General features: G+C 38.0%; 1 protein-coding gene across 1 annotated transcript; it reads left to right on the top strand.

Moving 5' to 3' along the window:
* Positions 1-1,180: 1,180 nt before the first annotated feature.
* Positions 1,181-20,546, top strand: clic4 (chloride intracellular channel 4). Its single transcript, XM_028438635.1, has 6 exons — positions 1,181-1,578; positions 11,447-11,556; positions 16,249-16,374; positions 16,777-16,883; positions 17,849-18,030; positions 18,945-20,546. The coding sequence occupies exons 1-6, from the start codon at positions 1,510-1,512 to the stop codon at positions 19,107-19,109; spliced, it is 759 nt and encodes a 252-aa protein (XP_028294436.1). The 5' UTR covers positions 1,181-1,509; the 3' UTR covers positions 19,110-20,546.
* Positions 20,547-23,280: the final 2,734 nt, after the last annotated feature.

Genomic DNA, 23,280 nt, shown 5'->3' with positions numbered 1-23,280 from the left:
AAACCATGCATCGGGAGAACATGTATGCCCGGCTAAGAAGCACCTGTGATTAGGGAATTGTTTAAACCCTCAGAGCTCCCAAGCAGCTCCATCATAAACCTACAGCAGCGTAACAACAAAAAAACAGTCTAGATAATTATTTTTCTTTTGCTAACTGCTGCTTGTACTTTCATACAGTGGAACATAGTGAATAAGTTGCTGCTTGTACTGGGAGGTTTAGTGATTAACCGGGTAACAACAAAAGATCCAGTTAGTGCTACTTTTGTAAAAATATTGCTCCAAAATGAGTAGCTGTTGTAAATGTAAGATGTCTGAATGGTATGGCCCTTGTTCCAAATGTCAGTGTGACACGGCTGTAGATATAAATATGGGCACAAAGTCCTGCGTCTTTGAAGAAGTAGCATATATATATATATATAAATCCTCAGAAATATTTTCTCATGACAAAACCCAACCTGGGCTTTATGTATTTATCACACCTCACAGGAAAAATAACTAAATAACACCTCACAGGAAGTAACACCCATATGCAGGAAGTAGCTGCAGAATTTTTTTTTTTTTTTTACATACTATGTTTAAGTAAGTAATTAATTTATAAAGTGCTTTTTGCAGATAAAATCACAAAATGCTTTACAAAGCAGTGGAGAAATTAATACAACAGGTGCAGCATCATAAGAGTAATAAAACATGGGTGCATTTACATTATAGGAGCAGCATCATTAAAGGATATTTTTTTTAAAATCTGTTTTAATTTTAAGTTAAAGAAAACATAATGCAACACAATATATATAAATCCTCAGAAATATTTTCTCATGACAAAACCCAACCTGGTCTTTATTTATTCATCACACCTCACAGGAAAAATAAATAACTAATTATTATTATTATTATTAATAATAATAATAATAATAACACCTCACAGGAAGTCGCACCCATATACAGGAAGTAGCAGCAGAAAAAAAGTAGGGTTTAAATTTTTAATTGTCTCATTAGACCGTAAAGTTTATGAGTTTAGAGTTTTATCTGCATGTGTTCATGACATTTTCATAGCAGAAGAAGCTTTCTTCTTTAACCTATCCCGATTCTCAAAAGGGAGACTCCCTCCCTCCTCAAACCCGCCCGCATTTTGTGTCCGTTTACGACACTGATGACATCACGCCTTTAAATATTCCCGAGCCTTCTTCTTCATCCCAGCCTCCTCCTCATCCTCATTTTCCAGCAGCAGCAGAGTCGGCGCGTGCGGCCACGCTGTGGTAGCTTTGCTAGCCCCAGTGACAGAGCAGTTACTACTGTCAGCGGAGGACTCGTCTTCGTCCCGCATCGACTTGTGACGGACATACTGCCTCCAGGGCTCGGTTCTTTCTTTAGGAATAGTGAAACAAAGCTCCCGGAGCAGGAAAAAAACAGAGTGGTGAAGGAAACCGAGAGGTCTGAGTGTAGCCGGGTGTGGTAGCGAGGGGGAAAAAAGTCATCTTTGTGAGGGGAACCTTGGAAGCAGCAGGAGCCAACATGTCGCTGTCGGTGCCGCAGAACGGGATTAAAGAGGACAGTGAGCCCGTTATCGAGCTCTTTGTGAAGGTAAGACCCCAAAACAAGTTAGTCCTTTTTAAATACATGTAAAATAATCAGTATATCACCTAATGAATCGCTGCTATTAAGCAGGTTACCGTTATTTTCCGCCCTTGGGCTTTGTGGAGGAGCTTCCAGAGTGTTTCTGTATTTTCTATTATCCACATGATGAGTTAACAGCTTTTTTAATCAAAGCCTGCTCAAATATTTCCCCACAAATGCTTGTAAAGTAAAACTTGATGAAATGCACAATTTAATTAAGTTAATTAAGATTGTTTGTAAAATACTGCCATGGATGAAAAGCAGTAGACCATAGCTTCATACAGTATGTGGTGGAATGAGTGCAGTAGTTGAGCTTTTTGGAAGTTTCATTAAAAGGTGCCATTCAGTCAAAGCATTAAAGACTTATTTTGGTTATGTCTGAATTGTGGTTGTTTAATGATATGGAAAAATCTTTCAATAAAAGTTCATATAAATTGAAGATTAAATTTTTTTCCTCAAATGATCTTTTGCATCTCAAATGATTCGTTGAAATGGTTTCTGATTTGACTTTTTAAACGAACTTATTATATCAAATAAATATATTTTTTGAGTGATATGCAAGATTAATCTTCTTGAGTTAAGAAAAAAGTTTCTTCTTAGAAGTTACATAAAAGATGACTAAAACAGTGTCTTCTGGTGAAGTTTCTAATAAATCATCTTATGAATTGGCTTTTTGAATGATATCTCTAAAACATCTCTTAGCGAAGCTTTTTGACTGATTTAGTAAAACCTCTTGAACATTGTGAAAATATAAAGTTTCTTGAATCATCGCTGATTTCTTCAGTTTTACTTTGGTTTGCCTCTAAAACTTATTCATCAATGTCATACGAAGACTTTCTGTCTTTCTTTCCTGTGAATATTTTTTGATGAAGGAAAGAATCTTTTCTCTGGGGAAGTTCCTTAAATGATAAGTTTGGTGCATCCACCGGAAGCTTCTTTTGAGGGTCCATTTGAATGAGAAGTGAAACAATATCAACGGAAATTTTTGATCAAATTTGGTTGTTTTTCTTCCAACCTTTTGAGTAATTGTGGCTTTTATTTACAGGAGTTATTCATTTGTAGTTTTCTTCTTGTACAGCTTAAAAATCTTGTGAATACAAGTCCTACATTACGGGGAGTACTTTGTGTATTCTGTGCTCTGTATTACATTTTACTTTTGGTATCATTAGATTGGTTTTTAACCTTATTTTAACAACATTAAAGTGGGAAAATCGCAGCAAATCAAGACCTTGAGGTGTTTACATGTCCGCTGTTTGCAATATAGGTATGATCTCTTTTGCCGTCATCATCCAAACTGATATTTTAGTTTCCTGGTTAGATTATAATCCTAGCGTAATGATTAACCTCGCTGAAATGTTTTATAGACCGTAGCTTTGCTGTCTTCCTGCAAAGTGCCATCATGGAGCTCAGGCTGCGGGGAGGCACTGATGGCAGAGCCCAGTGAATGGCTGTTTTCTTTCTTTAGCCTGTTGCTTTGGAAGGCGGGAAAATGGTATTAGAGGGGGGTAATAAGGGGACAAAGGTGGGGAGATTTGAGGGTGTAGGCGGAGTCTGTGGGGTCCTTAAGCAACCGGGAGGTAGGTAGGACCACTGCAGATGATAAATAAATGGGTTGCACTTCTGAAAAACTGTTATAAATGCAAAATATGAGAGTATCAGGTGAGGAATTCTTCACAAATTTAACAGTTTTTGAGATTACTTAGCCAAAAGGCGATTTATTTGAGGTTTGTGTTTGTCAGGCTAAGCAGCTGGCCCTCCAGTATAAAGACAGAACAGATGTGTCGTCAACAACAGTCTACAGCAGAGCTTACATCAGCCCAAGTCCTGGAACATTTACACTGGTGGGCAGTTCCTCCCGCCTTTTCCTCCTTCCCTCCCTCCCTGCTCCTCCCACTTTGGCCTGTGCAGCCCCAAGGTTTTTTCCTCCAAATGACATTTTCTCAACACATTTCTTGTAACGGTATATTGGCCTCTGTCTCTAAAACCAGCATATGACAAGTCCGTATCCATTATCGTTTCCTTTGTTCTCACTGTGTGTCTTAAGACACAGTCGGAGACAAAGGAAGGCATGCAGGTTGCCATAGCTCTATTCCTTGGACTCGTGCCTCTGGTAACAGCTGATAACAATGTGTGTGTGTGCACTCTCGACACACGGACACTCTACCTGAGCTCAAAGCTGACAAGATTTCTCTTCCACAGAAGGTCGCCACAACCTTTTGTCTACATAGACTGAGTTGTAACAACAACATTGTAAAGGGGAATTGATTGGAAATTGGTCTATAATGTTCAGTTATTTTACTTTGTCTTATTAACACGTCCTTGCAAGGATATAGCATTTCATGAGTTTTAGTTTAGCCTCTAAATTTAGATTATAAATTATAGCAATAATTGTATTCAGTATGTTTTTAAGTCTTATTCACAGTTTTCATGTACGCATTATGCTTTTGCCATCAAAAAAGTACCACAAAGTCGAACGGGCTTGTTTAACTTAATTTTCTAACTGTAAAATGAACAACCAAATTAGTTTAGTTTAGTTTTTTTTTTTTTGTGCCTAACAAAACCCACTTTAATCAAATCAGGAGAGGCGTGTAGATGAGTAATTTTTCATCATGCATGTCGCCCGACTGTATGCGAGAGCAGAATGAAAATGAGTGGGAAACAGATGGTCTTTATCTCTGCTTGCGTATGCATTCACTGCCTGAGACAGTGTTATGGTCATGTACACAACGTGTTGGAAAGCCGTCTGGTTCCCTCTGACTGACAGGCTTTCTACCAGCAACGACAGCCAATAAATATGTTTGAAAGGTGCTTTTAATTGTTGGATGGTACAAGCGACCATCTGTTTGTTTATGTATTTCTGGACCCTCCCATGGGTAGAGCTCAATAAGCAATAAGCGAGTCGTTTGGTATTTTTTGGTGCGTACTCACTCCTAATATGTGATGTATAAATGGTTTAATGGTTGCTACAAAAAGCCTTAAAGGGAACTTCTTGTGTCCTCTTAATCTATCTGTGAAAACATGTGACTATTGTCTTGTGATGTGCCCATTTTTATGGCAGTGCTGACCTTTTAGTTTTTTCCAGGTAAAGCACTGTGCTGCTTGTGTTGCTTTTAGCTGCAGGGTTGTACCAAAGGTTTCACTTCAAATGGACAAGTACATACGAGCCTTTAACTATTCTCATTTTAACATATTTCTTTAACTCAGGCTATCCTGTTGGGAGATGTTGAAGTAGTGTAGTGCCACTCATTTTTTATTTAAAATCAATTCCTCCAAGTACTCAGCAATGCTCTAGTCAGCATCATGAGGCAGAGGACAAAGATTAATGGCTTGTGTTGTAGTAAGAGTGCTGTGTGCTGTTTCTGACTCTTATAAGTGCTGTTCTCATCATTATTAGCTCAGTTAAAACATTTTTAGCCATTCACTGATGTGTTGTTAAATAATGTCATCATTTGAGCACTTATTTTGCAGTCAAATAATACTAACTGTTGTTTTTATGATAGATCATAGTTTTAATTGGAGTGAGATGCATGATAAGCAAAGAATAAAATACTGAACTAAAGGCTCTTCAAGACACATGCGCACTTTGTTTTGCACATTCTGCTCTGAATGATCATAATTCAGGGGATCAAAGATGAATGTTGTTTTCTTTTCCCAACATTTTACTTTAATAGTAAACATTTGAATACATTACAGTGGCTTGCAAAAGTATTCATACTTCTTGAACTTTCCCTCCTTTTGAAATATTGCAACCACAAATATTGGTATATTTTGGGGGGATTTTGTGATGTATCATTACAATGTGCTGCGTATTTGTAAAGTGGAAGGAAAATAAAAATGACACATGATTTTCATATCTAAAATCTAATGTCAGTGTAAGAACAGCTGTTCTGTTCAGGCGTCAGACATTTGTTCTAGAAAATATGTGAAAAATGGCATTATGAAGACCAGGAACTACATCAGACAGGTCAGGGATAAAGTCGTAGAGAAGTTTAAAGCAGGAGCACATTGATCTGAGAGGCAGCCAAGAGGCTTGTGGGCTCCACTACTTGAGGCTTTATGAAAGGGTAGCATGACGAAAGCCACAATTCTAATGACTAAATTGAGACCAAATTACATTTCAATCAAAACTGAGGCTGCTACAGTTCTAGAGCAATGTTTCCATCAAGATTCTTAGATTAGAGGTAAAACTAAATTGTTACAAATGTGATTACATCCTTCACTCAATACAGTCTTCTTATTTCCTCATGGACAATGAATGCTATATAGATTCAAGTGGTTATGACCTGGAATATTCAGTTTACAACACATATAGCAGGATAGATTTACTGAATTTTCAACAGAACTTAAAAAATGGCTTCTGTTTTTATTAGTGCAGAAGTGTAATGGATGTACAGTATATTCCATTCAATTGACCAAAGACTCCCCCCATGATCACATTGGGTCAATATTTAGGGGCAACAGTACCCTCCCCACTACTAGCTAGTCCAATGTGTACTACTGACTAAGCAGAAAGCAGGTGGCTAATGAAACCATTTTCCAATAAACCCACTAACAGGAAGTGAGACTTTCCTGAAAAAACATAGAAAGCACCACAGCATTTAAGGAATGAAGCCGTCAGATGCATCTTTGTTGTTAACTGTTGAGGTCTTCCAGGCCATCAGAACATTCAGTTCATGGCTCTGCGGCTCAGTTACATTATCTTCTCTTATTATCCCACTACATGTAATTGAATCAGCTTCAACACGATCCTGTCTGCTTGTGTTTCAGAGTAACTACATCAATGCAGACCCAGTATCGAGACCTTACATTGTTTGGGTTGGATAGGGTGACAAAGGTTCTTTCTTATTATAATACTGGTATTCAACAAGAAAACAAGTATTTGCGTACAAAAAGGTATCAATAGATTTCTGTTAATTTGCAGAAGCAATTGTATGGTTTCTGTTTTTTTCCTCGACTATTCCTTTTGTGTGTGTGTAATTTCTTGTGAATTTGAAAGTGTTCCACTGAGCACTGGAAGTGTGAAAGCAAGTATGGAGGTGCTGATGAAGCTTATTTTCATTTGCAACTTGTTTGTGCGAGACACTTGTAACAGCAACCAAAGGATAGATGATTGTTGGTTCAAGTTGGCTCTCACATGGCCAGCTGTTTGTTTTCCCTCATCATTAACCCTTAAACTGTGGAGAAAAGCATATGCCGATCACTGTTATCTCCTCTACTCTGAATGTGGCTAATAGTAAAGCTTACATAATTACTGCAGAGGGTATTATTATTAAGCCCTTTTAGATGCCGGCCTCAAACTCTCTATGGGTCTTTGTTTTTGTGAAGTATTTTAGTTTTTAGCTTGCTAGACTCGTGTCTGCCTGAAGGCTTAAGGTTTCCACTGAGTTACATCAGCCTGACTCATAGCCAAACCAGGGATGTGATGCAGTTTCCATGTTCCAGGAAACACTGGTGCATCTCCTAACTTAGTCATCGTTCAGGTATAGGACTAAACCTCAGCAACTCTCTGCAATATCGGCTTGTAAATATTCCCATTTAAATAATTGAAACATGTCTTTATCTGAGAACATTTTTCTGACAAAAGCTACAATTAATGGAGTTTGTATTGATGATATCCTTTAACCAAAATACTGATACAAATTCAACTCAACCAGTATTTTCCACATTGGATTTTTTTTATTTGGACCGGATTTTTCATATTTAACCTACTTGGAAATATCAGTTGATGACGTGACACACAGTTCCAGCTTAGTTTCTCATTCTAATTTGAAAATTTCCATCACTATCAGTGTTTGGTTAAGTATTTGATTTACTTTCCCACTATGATGTTTGCAGAAGTTCTCTGATGTTGGACCTTACGTCTCTCAGGAGTAACACAAATAAAGTAACATACAACACATTTTTGGGTCCACCTACACAATCTAACCCTAAACCCAGGATCCCAAGTTAGCCCTTAAACTTCCCTAGCAAAAGGAAGATGCATTTCAATGACACTATGCTCCCCACCCTTAAACAGACATTCCTTCTGCACGTCAGAGACCATGTGGTGGAGAAGGCAGGAAGGCTGCAGGCCTTGCATCGGCAGTTCCATATTCGGTCAAGTGTGGCTTGAAATTACTCAGCAGTACGTCCAATTCAAAGTATGTTAAGGAGAGGGTTGGGAGGAGACCTAGGCTGCCTTGTTACTAAATTTAGGCTGTCAGCTGACACTGGGGGGAACACCAATAGGAGTCATTGTCCCTGACTGCAGAATAACGATATCACGTTGTCTGTCTACAAAGTCCTTGAAGAACAAATTCTTGGTTTTATCTTCTTGGTAACCAACATTAAAACAACATTCTTTTTGTAGCACTTTTGTTTCAGTTCTAACTATTTTCATTTTTAGTGGAGAATATAATGTCAATGATTAGAAACTTGACTCTAGCCTGCTACCTGTTTGGAAAGAAAATCTTCTTTGATGAAGGTTCCCCAGCTTGCCTTGACCTATTACTGAATCCTTTCTCGAAAATTGTTCTGTGTCATTGACCTTGTTTTAACAGAGGAAGTTATTAGCGGTACAGTATAACCTCACTCAGTTGGAGAGGATATGTTATGTTTGCTGACCTCATCACCACACCCGTTTGACTGATTCCCATTGTACTTTTCATAGACCAAACTATCCAGGACATTAACTTCTAGATAACATCCGACTGTGGACATGACTCATGGCCATTTCTGGGCAGTCGTGTGTGTGTGTGTGTCAATGTTTTGGCACTTGATGACTTGGCATCCACAGAGCTTTAATAAAAAATCTGATAGTATTTCTAACATCTGTATCAATTCTCCCACGCATTGTTATTAATGATTCACACTAGAGGAAAATCTCTGGATGAGTCGTCGTGAAAGATGGTGGAACTTCATGCAAACAAAGGAGGTAAAAACAGGCTTACAAACCTATGGAATTAACTGGTGGCCCAACTGTTAATTTCTCAGTGGAAAAAATGCCTTGTTTTAACAGTTTTACTTTCCCTTATAAGGATAGCCTTGGACACACTTTGGTAAGTGGCCCGCCTAAAACTCTCCAAACAAAAAGCTGATTGTGTAGTTGCTCTGTAGAAAGTACGTCAACTCTTCATTTGAATGCCACACTAAAATACAAGCAGCACTATGGAGAGTGAATGATTGGAGGTGTGCCACTGTGTCACTAAAATTATTTTTATTTTACATATGCTTTTTTGTTTTTATAATACTCGTAATCTTTCACCTTCATCTTCTTTTTCCTACCAACTGCTAACACACTGGTTCTATCCTGTTAAAATGTTGCATTTACAGGTCATAGGAGGTTATTGGAACATCCTGAAAGCTGAATATCCACATCTTTGAATTTGGTTTCTGAATATTTGTCTTTTGTTTATAATCCCTGTGCTTTAGTTCAGTCAACTGTCAAATTTAGGGCAATCTGTTTTTTTTGTTTTGTTGTGGAACTGCTACCTCAACTGTATCACGTCTCAAAATCTACCTACAAACTCTCCCTCCTCAGGGAGAAGAACATTTCTGGAATAGTTTCTCCCTCCTTTCAAAATGCCCAACCCCCTACCTCTGACACTCAAGAGGGGCCCAGGATAAGGGAAGAGGAATAAAGAGAAAAGAAGTGACAGAGGCGTACGACCTAAGCTGTGTGCTTACAAACCCATTGCCTGTGAAGGTTGCTATTTCTTTAGTTCGTCAGTTGTAAATCCTTTATTATACCTGCCCAGCCTACTTGGGGGACCTTTTTTGATCTCTAGTTTCCTGTAATCTTTCACTCTATTTCCTGTCATTCCTCTGAAATGTGGCTGCAAGAGCAGAGAAAGTGGGAAATGTCTGTCTCAGGTGCCTTGACCTTTTTCTTGGCCACAGGAGTCATGAACTGAGAGGAACTTCTGGAAATTAGCTCTTCTAAAGCACAAGTGGCTTAGTTCTGTTTAACATATGGCACCGCTTTTTTATTTTTTGTGTCAAACTTTTAATTTCACTTTATGTAGCTCACCTGTGAATCCCTTCTGCACTGTTTCTACTGTCTTTTGTCATAGGCTGTAGCCATCACTATGGAAACTGTTGCCACATTGCATTATAGCTTTGATCCGGATGAGAATGGACCTCTGCAGGTGTTGTGCCCACCTCATTGGTGTCTTTCTGATCACCATTAGGACTGAATAAAGTCAGGACTGTACTGTGTTGATCACGAACATGAAGACCTCTGAGAGACTTTGTGGGCACTGCAGAGCTTTGCTTTCGAATTCAGTCGCGTAATGTGAAAGAGGGAATTTCATTTGCTAAACAATGGGGGTGATCTAATCCAAGCTTTTCAGATATTGAATTCAGACAGGGAAAGGGAGCGGGAGACGATGCTGACAATACAATAGGAGCCAGCAGGTAGATCAAACAGGGTTATCCCACGGGGTGATGCACTAGAGACTGGAGCAGCCAAACAGCTGGGCTTGCTTGAAAATGAAGTCTTTCCTACGTTGTAAACATCCATAACATGAATAAAAAACATAAAAAAATTATTTAACAGAAATTTTGCTTAAAAAAAAAAAAAAAAAAAAAAAACATTTAATTTGCGCTTCTGTGTGTGAGACATCATAGAATGTCTATGAATGGAATAAAAACTGAAGTAATGGACAAAAAGTCCACACAACAGCAGCCATTGGAGTGGTGCATTCTTCAGTGCCAGTAGCTGAATGACCTCTGTGCTTGTCCTTGTTTAGAAAATGCTAGACCTACCCGATATTGGTTTGGCATCTACACATTTGCAAGGCTGCTTTTTCTGCGCGCATAAGACATTATCAAGTGTTGCATGCCTATAGGACAACTTATTTTGAACAAAGTTAGCATGTATTGTTGCAGTTTATTACTAATCTTTGTAAATCAAGGATTATCGCTTTATATCTGGTGTTTGAATTCAAAACAAGAGCATTGTGAAATCAAAAGCAGACTTGTTGTCTTTCATGATGACTGCTTTTTATTGATGTGAGGTTGTGGATTAGCTGAAAATGAACTACCGTTAGCATTTAGCAGAACGATTATACAGTGATAACTTCAAAGAGCACTGTTAATTACATGAAATGCTTATTGTGCTTGAGGATGTAGAATCCAGATTATACTTGTCCCCAAATAGCTGCTACCTGAGTGGAAAGGGATCATTGAAAAGGTAGAACAAAGAAAGATCAGGGCGTGCAATATTCCTGTTAGTTCAAAGCTGTGCTCGCTTTGTACTATCAACAATACATATCTCCACTCATTTGTTATTCCTTGTCCTTTGGTGTTTTGAGCCTTTTAACCAACTTGATCTCCAAACAAAGTTTACTTTGATTTGATGACCTCATCCTTTTCTTCTTAAATCCCTCCCTTATGAAAGCACATGCCTTTCTTATGGTTTGGTCTCTGCTAGTGAGCCTTGTTTTTTTTAGTCCAGCTGAAGAGGAAACAAGGAGGCCTATTTGTGTCTTATGAACTCTGAGTTCCTTGTTTCCTTTGTGCTGTATTTGTGCAAGCCAATGTTTAGGGAGTAATAGGGTCTCAGTTCTTCAGGCTATTCCTTCTACTTAAGTAGTGAAGGACTGTAGGTCGGTAAGACCATGTGTGGGTTGAATGCAGTAAAAACCATATCTCTATCAAGATCACCCTGACCTTTTCCTGTTTAGTTGATTACAAGGACATTTCTACCAGTTATAAATATGAACGACGGAGTACCTTAGATAACAAGGTCATGGTTAATGCCTGCTTATTAAATTTCTATCCGCCCATCTGTCCTTTTCCCATTTGCAACTGCAGCCTGTCAGTGATGGTAGATCTTTATCTCTGTTTTCCTTAGGCGGGGAGCGACGGCGAGAGTATCGGGAACTGCCCCTTCTCTCAGAGACTCTTCATGATACTGTGGCTGAAAGGAGTTGTTTTCAACGTCACCACGGTGGACCTCAAGAGGTGGGTTTGGGTTTGAGACATATGAACAAGTGTCCTGTTATTATTTAAAGAAAACTACGATCCATTCTATACAGTAGCCTTTTTTCAACTAACTTTTATTTTGAAACCTACAGATTAAACTATCTGATGGGGACACAGATAATTCAGTCAAGATGCGATATATCTTGATACTAAACAATACAATATACTTTGTGATGGCAATAATTACAAATTTCACCTTTACAAGTATAAAATGGTATGAAATACTATTAATTTATTTTTTAAACTTGCAAAAACAAGTTATTGGTAAATAAGTTTAATTCATTGTGTTCAATATAAAAAACAAGTGGCATGTTTTTCAAACTGTCACATTATATTTTTCAAAATGTTTATCTTGTGCTTCAACATCACATTCTGATTCTGTTAAGTTCTTAAATTCTTAACAAAAAACTAACCGCATGCATCTATAAAAGTGCCCCGTATGTTTTATGTGTGCAATCAAATTTCAAGCTAAATCTTAAGCATCTTCATTGTCCCTCCTATCTCCTTTCCTATCCACTTTTCCATAACCCCGTGGATGATGTCATGGGGTTAAGGAAAGGTGTTAGGAGAGGAGTATAGGAAAGGCAGTCACGTTTGTTTTGACAATCAGATGCACTTCAACTAAGTGACGTAATAATTTGACCGCCGCAAAGTTTAGTGACGTCTGTTGTGGTGAAAAAGCTACAAATTTCCGAAAATTATTAAAAGCGCATTTATAACACTTTCCCCTGATATAACCTGAAAAATTACACTGTTTGAATGTAAATCAAAGGAAAAGAGGCTACCAGGCCATGAGGAACTAAAAGAACGTCACATTGATAATGGTTGCTCACACCCACCTTCCACTCATAAATATGAATTATGTTGAACAAAACATAATGTGGCTAAAAATGTCTCTGATCTTTTTTTTTCTTGAACCACGGTGTCAATTTTATGTCAGTTATAATCTGATATGTATTACATATAATAAGATATGGATTTTAGATTATTAATTTAAAGTTGTTCGAGGCATATTATTGAATTGGTACGGTCATTGTGAGTTTCCGTGAGCGCTTGAGTGTGCGTTTCCCTTTAAATGTTGTCGCCGCAAGGAATTGTGGGTCAGCATTATCTCGTTTCCTTTGGTAAAGGATGCATCGGTGTTTCCTCGGCTAAAGGAGACCATAAAGGAAGCATTGAGCCTCCTTTTCTGAGTTTAAAGAGAACTCGGATGTTCTTTATCACGGCCGCCACTTAAACACCGACGAGGGTGAAGGAACATTGGATAGTAAAGGAGACAGGAGGTACTATTCGGACGCAGCCAAGGTCTGATGTGGTTCACTGACTCCTAGTGACCGTGCTATGCATGTTAGCCCAAATAAATGTTTTTTTTTTTTTTTTTTTTTGTCAAATGTGATTAAAAAGAATATCAATTTGGACATTTTTTACATTGATACGATAATCACGCAGTGAAATATGTTGATATATCGACAAATCAATTTTTCTTACACCCTTACTGATAATGGATTGCATGATAAATTATATTTTTCTATTTTACATGGCTTATCTTATCCATTGTATTCCTTTATCTACCGGTATATCTTATTAGACTAAAATGCACAGCATATGTTGACATTCATAATGTGCTTTAAGTATTATGATCCACACACAAACCCTGCTAACATCTAATGTTGTTATATTGTTCAGTTCGGATGTTTACACTCCCAGTGCTGCCAATTACTTTTAGAATAATGGGAGCATAACTAGCAGGTTTCTATGCTGACTCACCTTGTATTATGATACCCTGCCAGTAGAAGCAGCAATAACCTTTAGAGTGATGCAGCGTGTGTGTTGGTTCAAACCGCATGGAGCCGCTCACGTGTTTCCATTAAACTTGGATGTTTAGTGCCTTATTGTTTTTTAACTAGGGATGCTGACTGTGAAAAACAAGAGTTGCATTTAGAGATGCTCTTCTCAAGCCATCATAATTGGCTTCAAATCCTATGTTTATTAACATTTGGGACTAGATGTTCACTGCTTAATACTACCCACAGACTAATGATGGTGTAATCAGAGATACTCACTATGAATTACTTCACCAATCAGCTGTAATCTTGTAACCACTGAAAGATTAACACATTCTGCTCCAAGCTAATCAAACATGTTTTTGCCATTGTACCACTAAAAACCCTATGCAAGCACAGGGAGAGCATGCAAACTCCACAGAGCCTTCCTCCTGCACGACAGATGTGCTCACTACTCTCCTTCATGATAAATAACTGTTTGTTTATAAACATCAAATTTAATATTGTGACTAATTTAAAATAATTACCAATAGATCTTATAAAATTTTTTTTATCTCTTAAGATCATGTCTTGAGTTAATTCTTATCTTATTGGAGCATTTTACTTTTTCCCCTGTTGCTTTTGTCCCACATCATTCAAAGATGTTTCCATACAGATCAGTGCTTGCTTTTTGTCATGCTTTGATTTACTCATTTTGTTTTCCCATGACCCCAACACTGAGGAAAATTAGAGAAAAATAAATGCGCAGTCGTCATGAGGCTATTTCAAGCTTCTGGACTCTGCTGGTTTCTTTCCTGTATAGTAATGGAGAGCATATATTATTTAAAAGGGTTGATCCTTTGTACTTTACTTTTTCGTCCCAGCTGCAGGCAGATGTGCTTTCATTTCCACAGTGCAGTGGCTGACTGGTTCTTTACCTCAAATCCACTGTATTTGAGTATGTATGAGTCAAGCAAGCGGGTTGGAAAATAGATGGATGAATGGATGGATGATTCATCCAAGCATTCACATTATTTTCCACGTGTCCAACAGTCTGAGGAGAGCCTGGTTTCCATGATGTGGATTAATGTTTGTTTTGTATGTCTGATTCAGATTTAAGACAACTGCACTTCCTTCTTTATCACAGTCTGTCCTCATAGACTAAAGATTAGCCGACAACAAAGTTCAGCAGTATTTCATATCAACATTTATAATAATGCCCAATCTGAGCAGCAACAGGGGTTGTTTTTGTTGTCATTTTGTACATTTCTTTCTGTTTTTCTGTATTTTTTGTCGTTTAGTATATTTTTGTCATTCTGTGATCATTTTGTGGTTTTGTTGTAGATTTTGTGTTTTTTCTGTAATTTGGTGTCTTTTTTACTCCTTTTGGTGTTGATGCTATATTTAAATCGATGCGTTTCAGGATATATTTTGACATTGTTCTTTACACAGCAATGCTGGAAGCAAGAAAACTATCTCCTGATCAGCTGCTTTTTCCTTGATCAGCCTGAGTCAACATAACAGGGCTGTGTTGCAAAACTGGGCGTCTGTTTGCCATATTACGACTCCTCCATTGTAGTGTTTTAATGGCAGAACAGTTCATTAACAGTTGACGAGTGTCACTGTTGTAAATCCTTTTTTTCCTTTAAGTTTCTGGAGTTTACATGACCTTGGCTTGGATCAGGGTTGTCATGTTAATGTTTGTTCCGTTAGGTTCTCAAGGCAACTCCTTGGTGATATCGGTGGGCGTTGGCATCGCTTCCCCTGCACATGCCTGAGAGATTAAGTCATTTCCTCTTTTTTTTTTTTTTTTTTATTCTTCTTCTTCAGTGCCCTTAAAAAGCCTTTCTCTAAAACTCAGCCAGTCACTACAAACTGGAATTATGTGGACAGATGGTGCCTCAGTATATGTTTACAGTCAAATGTTCTTCACACATCTATCAGCTGTGGAGTTCACGGCTGTGTGTTTGTACACCAAAGGGGTGAGAATCAGTTGTGTTCACAGGACTCATTCAGCACATGCTCATTTGTGTTGTTGTGTCAGTGTCGTCTGTCTGACAGAGACATCTGGTACAAAATGTGCAGCTTGGAGGACACAAAGCAGTCATAGGCGCGCATACACACACACACACACACACACACACACACACACACACTCTTATGCTCCTTGGAAGACCTAAAAGAAAGTCTGTAATATAAAAAATACACAAAGGAATTTACAGGACCTTTATATACTAAAAATATAGAGTTATATCATCTTATTATAAGAGGCTATTATTATTTATCTTGGAAAATTATGTTATGCTGCAAAGAATTGGAACAAACTGCTGCAGAGCTAAAGTCAGCATCCAATGTGAGCATTTTTAAATCAAAGTTAAAGGTATTCTTTTTCTCTCTTATTGTGGATGTGATGTTTTTACTGCTGTTTTTACTTGAGATTTTCATGTTCTTATTGACTTTAAAGCTGTTGTATGTTTCGGGGCTGTCGCACATCGAATTGCCTTGTGTATGAAATGTGCTATACAAATAAATTTGCCTTGCCTTTGTAATAGTAGTAGTATTGTTTTTAGCAGTAGTATTAGTCGTGTTAAAGACAAAAAAATGTATTTTGTAAATTTTATTATGAATGGAAATATTTCTATTCATAATAACAGAAATCCTTATTTTGATTGTATTATTGAAAATAATAGATGGACTTTATTTAACTATGTAGTTTGAGAATAAAAATCAGCCAATTGCAACATTTTTAAGTATAAATGGAAAAAAGCTATTACACAAATTATTGTTGCAGTTTTTGATCTTTCATTTTTCTAAATTGTACAAATTTGTTCATTGATACAATCACACTTTTTTTATGTCGGAAAATGTTGCATTGGTCTAACAGTCCACCTTTTACTTCATCCAACAGAAAGCCTGCAGATCTTCAGAATTTGGCCCCCGGCACACACCCGCCCTTCATCACCTACAACGGCGAGGTCAAAACCGACGTCAACAAGATCGAAGAGTTTCTCGAGGATGTCCTCTGCCCCCCAAAGTAAGTGTGATACTGTGACATCCCTGTGTTAATGAGCTGCCACACCTATTTCTGTTTGGTCTACCCAGTCATGGTCTCAGTATTTTCCCAGTGAAGAGTAGGAATGTAATCCTTGGTTATAGTATTTATACTTTACTTAAAGTGTGAGCTATGAACTCCAGCCTTACGGGGCTAACGACTATTCCTAACAAAGTGGTGTCCTGCCTCTTTGCTTCTTCTTTAGTCTGAGGATAAGCTGTGCTTCTAATTACAACATTTTCTCTGGCAGTGAAAACTAAGTTAGTCTTTGGCTTGACTTTCTTTCTGGAAAATCTGTTTTTCTAGTCACATATTTTGCACTGCACAGGAGTAAGAAATAATGTAACATAACGGGTGGATTTTTACCCTCACTTTAATTTTTAGGTACATCAAGCTAGGTGCCAGACATCCCGAGTCAAACACTGCTGGTATGGACATCTTCGCTAAATTTTCTGCCTACATCAAGAACTCCAAACCTGATGCCAACGAAGGTACGTCACATGGAAACAAATGTTGGATTTTATGTTTCTCTCACTCGCTGTGCCTCACACACACACTTTTACACACACAGGTAGAGTAAGCACTGTAAAGCACAAAGATACAGAAGTGTAGCAGTTGTACGGGAGTCTTCTCTGGTTGCCAAGCAACGCTGTTAGCCCTGCCCTCATTGGTGCATTAGGGCCTGACTAGGGAACACAGTGCTTTTGTTCTGCTGTTTGCTCCTGTGCTTTGCTGACGGTCTCACCTGGATTGTTCCGGGAAAGCACACAGCAGAGATCGAAAACTGGACCAGTGCTCTTCGTCATTGTTTCTCATAACAAGATGTTTTTCACGCTTGAGTTATGGGGAAAAAATATGTTTAAAGCTTATCGAATATAAGGTTACTACTGTTTAGAAACCTTAAATTCAGGCTGCAAATGTAATTACATAAAACAATATGTTGCTTAATTCCTCTTAATAAAAAAAATCAAGACGGAACTAAAATATTTTTAATATTTGTTTTTCTGGTTCTTCTCCTTACCGGGAAAATACTAATCCTCTGCGCAGTGGATTGGGAGAGTTGAGGCTAAATCTCATGGTTCAGTGATAACTTTTCTCCACAACAATAGATCCACTTTCCAGTTTGGAAATGAAATTTCCCTTTACATTCATGACATATTTTCAGACATTGCAAAAAAGAGTGGATGTGTCGATCTGTTAATTAAAGACAAAAATCAAGGACATCAGTATCGCGTTAATTTTTTACAGCATTTCCCATTAAAGAAAAAGTTAATACTTTCTTACCCATAATGTGTAACCACCCTCATAATGACTTTTATTTGATGTGTTAAATTCCCAGTGTCTTAACTCTTGGTCAAATGCCGCCACCTTGTGGTAGATCATCCTAAGGCTCCAGTAGATGTGGGGAACATTCTCAGAAGTGCTGAAGGTTCTATTTTCCACCCTCTGTCTGCAGCTCTGGAGCGTGGCCTGCTGAAGACGCTGCAGAAGCTGGACGAGTATCTGCGCTCGCCACTTCCTGATGAGATCGACCACAACAGCATTGAGGACGTGAAGGTTTCTACCCGCAAGTTCCTGGATGGAGACCAAATGACGCTGGCGGATTGTAACCTGTTGCCAAAGCTGCACATAGTCAAAGTTAGTGACACAACTTTCTCTATTGAAACCAAATCTCTTTATGATGGTGTGAGAACCAATCTGAGAAAGACCTCAGAGTGATCATCCTAGATTGCATTGTTGGACTGATGACAAGTTAGGTTTTTAGTTATCTTGGATTGTTTTGGTTAATTTAAAATTTCCCTCTTCCCGACCGAGGATGCCAAATGCCAGATTATCTTGTTTGATGATATTATCCTGTGGTCTGAGGCGTGTTAACAGTGAATTTAACCCGATAATCGGCTCTGAAACTTTTTGAAATATCAAACTTTTTCAATATTATGACCAAAACTCCTCGTGTGTGAGGAGAAGGCAGACGACTCCCGACTGATGACACTGTGATTTGTGATGTAAAACGTAATGTAAAGAATCAATAAGTGAGCTGAGAAACATGTAAAGCTGTGTTCAAGGCAACTTGGAACTCTGCAGTTCTGAGTTTAAAATTCTGATCTGAGTCCAACTGAGTTCAGCAGCAGCTCATTGAAATATGTAAAACATGGCTGACTGGTACAATATTACGTTTTCCCCCAACTTTAGCAAGTAGGAGCTGCGACTTCAGGTGGCGTTCCAAGTCACTTTTTCAAGTAGGATGTTGGGAAATTCTGAGTTCCGGGTTGCTTGGAACACAGCATTAGATCAGGTTGTTTGATCTTATGAGTTTTCTGGGTTGGAGGTAGATCGGTGGTTAAACAGAATCGTAAGTGTGTTCCATGTTGAGATTATCCAAACAAACCACCTTCAAAACTTTTATGTGCGGGATCTGTAACGGATAAAAAAACTGTCTTTAGATTTAGAAAATCCTTATGTCTGTACCTTGTTTAAGATTGAATCTTAGATTATGAAGAGTTCTGTTCATCTAGGTATTAAAACATCTGCATTCCATCTTTCCCTTTCAGGTGGTGGCTAAGAAATACAGAGGCTTTGACATTCCCAAAGAGATGACGGCTATCTGGAAGTACCTGAACATCGCCTACACGCGTGAAGAGTTTACTAACACCTGCCCCAGTGAGAAGGAGATCGAGATCGCCTACGGAGACGTAGCCAAGCGACTGGTCAAATAAGCTCCTCCTCCGACATGAGCACCTCGCCCCTCACTCCCTCCATTCTCCTGTCAAACTCTCTTACTTGTCTATTCTCTCCATCCTCTTCAGCCCTGGAACTGATAAACAAAACTCTCGCCCTTCCTCTTGATTGAATGATTCCTATACTCCGGTTTTTATGAAGGCCTCTACAGTTGACATGGCAACATTTCATTCACCGTTTAGTTTTTTTTTTTCCTTCACGTGCTGCTTGATGTTAATGAGGCAATAATAAGCAGTCACGCGTGTTTGTGTGATGCAAGTAGCCTCATCTAAGGCAATTACTGATAAGTGACCTTCAAGCAGACTGTGTGTGTGTGTGCGTGTGCACGCAGAGGAAAAGTCACAAGCTGTTTTATTCCTGTGATTTATTTAAAATTGACACAATTCATTCTGGTTCCACTGCAAACAAAACACTGATTGTTCTCTTGTGGTTTGGCTTGTTCAGAGAGGTAGTAATCATCAGTGTTTAACCGACAGTGTTTTTTTTTCTTTTTTCTTCCGGGTCATGTATTTATATAGAGATGGTCCAAATTGGAGAGGTTGATATTTCAAATGAGAATGTTTTGATGTTAATGTTGAACTGGCTGTTAAAACTAATTTTCTGTCACTGCAAGCAAAGCAAACTTAATATCAATACTCGGATTTTTATTTTGCCTCTAATATGCAGTGCCTGTAGCTCGGCTCTGTAGAAATGTTGGACGCAGAATGTCAGGAGGTCCCTGAGGTCCTAAAAATGCTGAGCCGTTATGTAGCTCAGACAATAAAACTGCTCTTTAGGTAAATCACTGCTTTGCCATGGAAGGTGCTCATTTTCATGATGGCACTCATTTTTTCATTCTATGTGCCACACCAGGACAGTCTGACAATAGCCCAAAAAGAAAAGTGATGCAGTGAAACTAAAGGTATGGATGATTAAAGCAGCGTAGAAGGGTCGGGTGTAGCTTTCTCTTCAGTGCATTAATCGATCCCAAAGGTAACGAATGTGCTCAACAAGTGCTTTAGTGTAAAAAGAAACTCAGCAAAACCTTTAGCCATGGATTGTTCTTTTGTTTGTTTTTCTGTCTTGTTATGAAACAAATCAAACAGCTTTTAAAGTAAAGGAATTGTACATATTTGTTTTCATTGATTTCAATGTGTAAATTTGATGCATTTCATCAGAAGTCGGAGGACAAATTTGGCTGCTCAGATTTGGATCTTAGTGAAACCATCTCTTTGCCTTATGGGTTTTTCTCTGCAGGTGTTTTGCAGGAAAGTTTTTGTTATATTCTATTTTTTTTTTAAGCAATCATTTCATGACTGCGCAAAGGAAGCTGTTTTACAAAGTTAATATCCAAGCTCTGTTCTGTATGTTTTTTTTTTTGTTTTTTTTTAACGATATTGACCTAACTGAAATAAACTTCCTATTATCACTCAGAATTGTGTTTTCCATGAGATAAGGTTGTTCTGGGACAAAGTTGGATGAATAAATGTCCTTATCCAATGAAAGAGGAAGGATGGATGGTACGATTCAAGGCTTCCAGCAGATCACCACCTAAAGCACCAAACAATGTTCCTTTTTCCTGTAAAAGCATCTAGTTGCCACGTTATGACTGAGGCAAACCCACACTTCTCTTTCACACATTATTGGACTATTTGTGAGAAGAGGCTGCATTCATTCACAGCTCTATGATTACATTTCAATTTTAATTTAATCTATTCCTGCTAATAAATGCTTTTTTGGGTGATTTGTATTTATTTGAAATTATACAGACTCCTTGGTTGTAGTTTTAGAGACATTCTGAGGCAGTAATGTAGCACAATCACAACATCACTTAATGTTGTCCTAATGGTAGCAGTAGCTGCTCGTCGATAGAGGGCGCTCACATGCCATCCACCCCAAAAACATACGAGTTAAAAAGCTGTGGTGAGTGTCTTTTATTTGTCCCTATTAACAGTGATGCGTAATTTACTCTAAACTTTGAATATATTTATATTACTAGTTACTGGGATAAAAATTTAATATATTTGTATTACAATATTACTGTTTTTTAAAATGTAACTGAGTTACACTACTTTGAGTTACTTTTGGTCCAGAACACTAATTGTATCACACTGATGGTGTTCGAATAACATCGGTCTGTTTCAGGAGCAGAAAGCTCTATTTTTTTGTTCCCCCTTAGTTATATTTAACTATAATGAATATCTTTTACTACTCAAATAATTGCAAAAAGTGACAAAACAAAGCAAATATGCACTTAAATATGCATCTAACTTGAGTTACTTTATTTGTAACTAGTGATATATTACCACTTTTCACTTTTGTAATGAGTTACACTACTGATTTACTTCAAAAAGGAATATATTAATGTAATATATTACAATAATAGTTAGTCCCAACACTGCTGTTGTGTGTATATATATATATATATATATATATTCTAAATGGTAAATTTTCACTTTAATATTAGTGATGTTGCTTTTTGTGGGACAGATTTTGCAGAGATAGAACTGCTTGCACCATCCATCCATTTTATGACCATCTTGCTCCCTTTTTCAGGGTCACAGGGACGATATATCTTGAGATGTTATATCGTAATATCTTCTCGCACAATATATCATCCCATCATTACCAATATCACTGGGGGTTTTGGTCCAACGTGGGTTCAGTAAGTAGACCAAGTGAGTCCCATTTCCAGCAACATGGGAAAGTGGAGGTATTCAGTACAACTATCTTGAATTCTTTTTGGTTTTTGCTTGGGATCCTGCCTTCTAGTTTGATGACTCAGAGAAAGAAACCAGTTAGGGAATCCAACCCCTGGTCCAGCCCATGATGGGCTTGCTTCCACCTCTCTCCTGTGGGATGTCCACCATGTGTGGAGTTGACTGTGTCAGAGAAAAAGGAGTGTTTTTTTTTTTTTTTTTTAAAAAAAAAAAAAAAGAGGTGTGAGGGCGTTGGGTTGTTTTGGACGTTCTCCAGATCATTAAAGTGTCATGTTTCAGCCTCAGACATTCTATGGCTCAATGGTACTGGTGAACACTGTGTCCTCTTGTAACTCAGGGTGGAAATCCACAGAAACCGACAGACACGTGTGTGCGTGTCTGAGGTAAGAAGCTGCACAACAGGACTGGCAATAATTCAGACTACACAACAAATGGGAGTGTGTTGAGGTCATTGTGTAGTGGAGGTGTGTGTTTGTGGAAAGTCATTTTACACACCATGAGAGGGAGCCAACATGTAAGCTAAACACATGCACTAGGCTTATTTCCAGCCTTTCATATACAGTAATTGTCAATTTTGTGTTCATCTCATCTCCCTTTATCCTCCCACTATGATCAGTTTCATTGCACATTCGGTCAGTGGAGCCATCTCTCCTTGGCATCACCTCTTTCTCTTTCTCTGCCAGTTCAGTTTGCAGGTTTTACACAACACCCATTTATACAGCTGACTAAATATTGACTCTAGTAAAGTAGCTTGCTCAAGGGTATACAGTGATATCCCTGCTGGGCTTTGGACCTACAATGTGTGAAAACCCCTCTTTGCATATGGACTCTGTGCACCTGACATCTGATGTGGCCTTAGGTCAGATTGTGTTTGATTTAGCTGTGTGACTGGCAGCCACCAGGCCTGTGGAGGCCCAGGAGACACAGAACATTGGGAAACTGCAGACGGAGTGAGACTCTTGTGTGTGCGATGGAAGGAATGTTAGAATATAGTATTAGAATATTCATGTTCTTTGTTGACTATTTCTTGTATATATTTTAAATTGACAATAATAAGACTAAGACTAATACATGTGAATGGAAATTCACAAAATATGATACTTTTTTTTTTAAAACTTATAAAAACAAAATGATAATGTTCACATGGGACTAAATCCATGCAGTCAGAACTACTTCAGCTGCGTGGAAGGCATAACAAACCAGTAAGTGATTCAATAGCTGATAGTGTTTGCAGTCATAATAAGGCTCATGTGGTCTGGTGCATTAATTATTTGTCTGCATATTTAAAAACATTAATACCATCCCACATCAGGTTGATAAATGATAATCAAATTTTTTTTTTTTTTTTTTTTTTTTTTAAATGCATACACACGCTATCTTTAACAGATTTTTACTAAAATCTTAATGTCATTTTGTTAACTAAAACTAGACTATATATCTACAATGGTCC

Source organism: Gouania willdenowi, chromosome 22 (assembly GCF_900634775.1).
Source record: "Gouania willdenowi chromosome 22, fGouWil2.1, whole genome shotgun sequence".
Classification (NCBI taxonomy): Eukaryota; Metazoa; Chordata; class Actinopteri; order Blenniiformes; family Gobiesocidae; genus Gouania; species Gouania willdenowi.
This window is presented reverse-complemented; position numbering and strand designations above follow the sequence as displayed.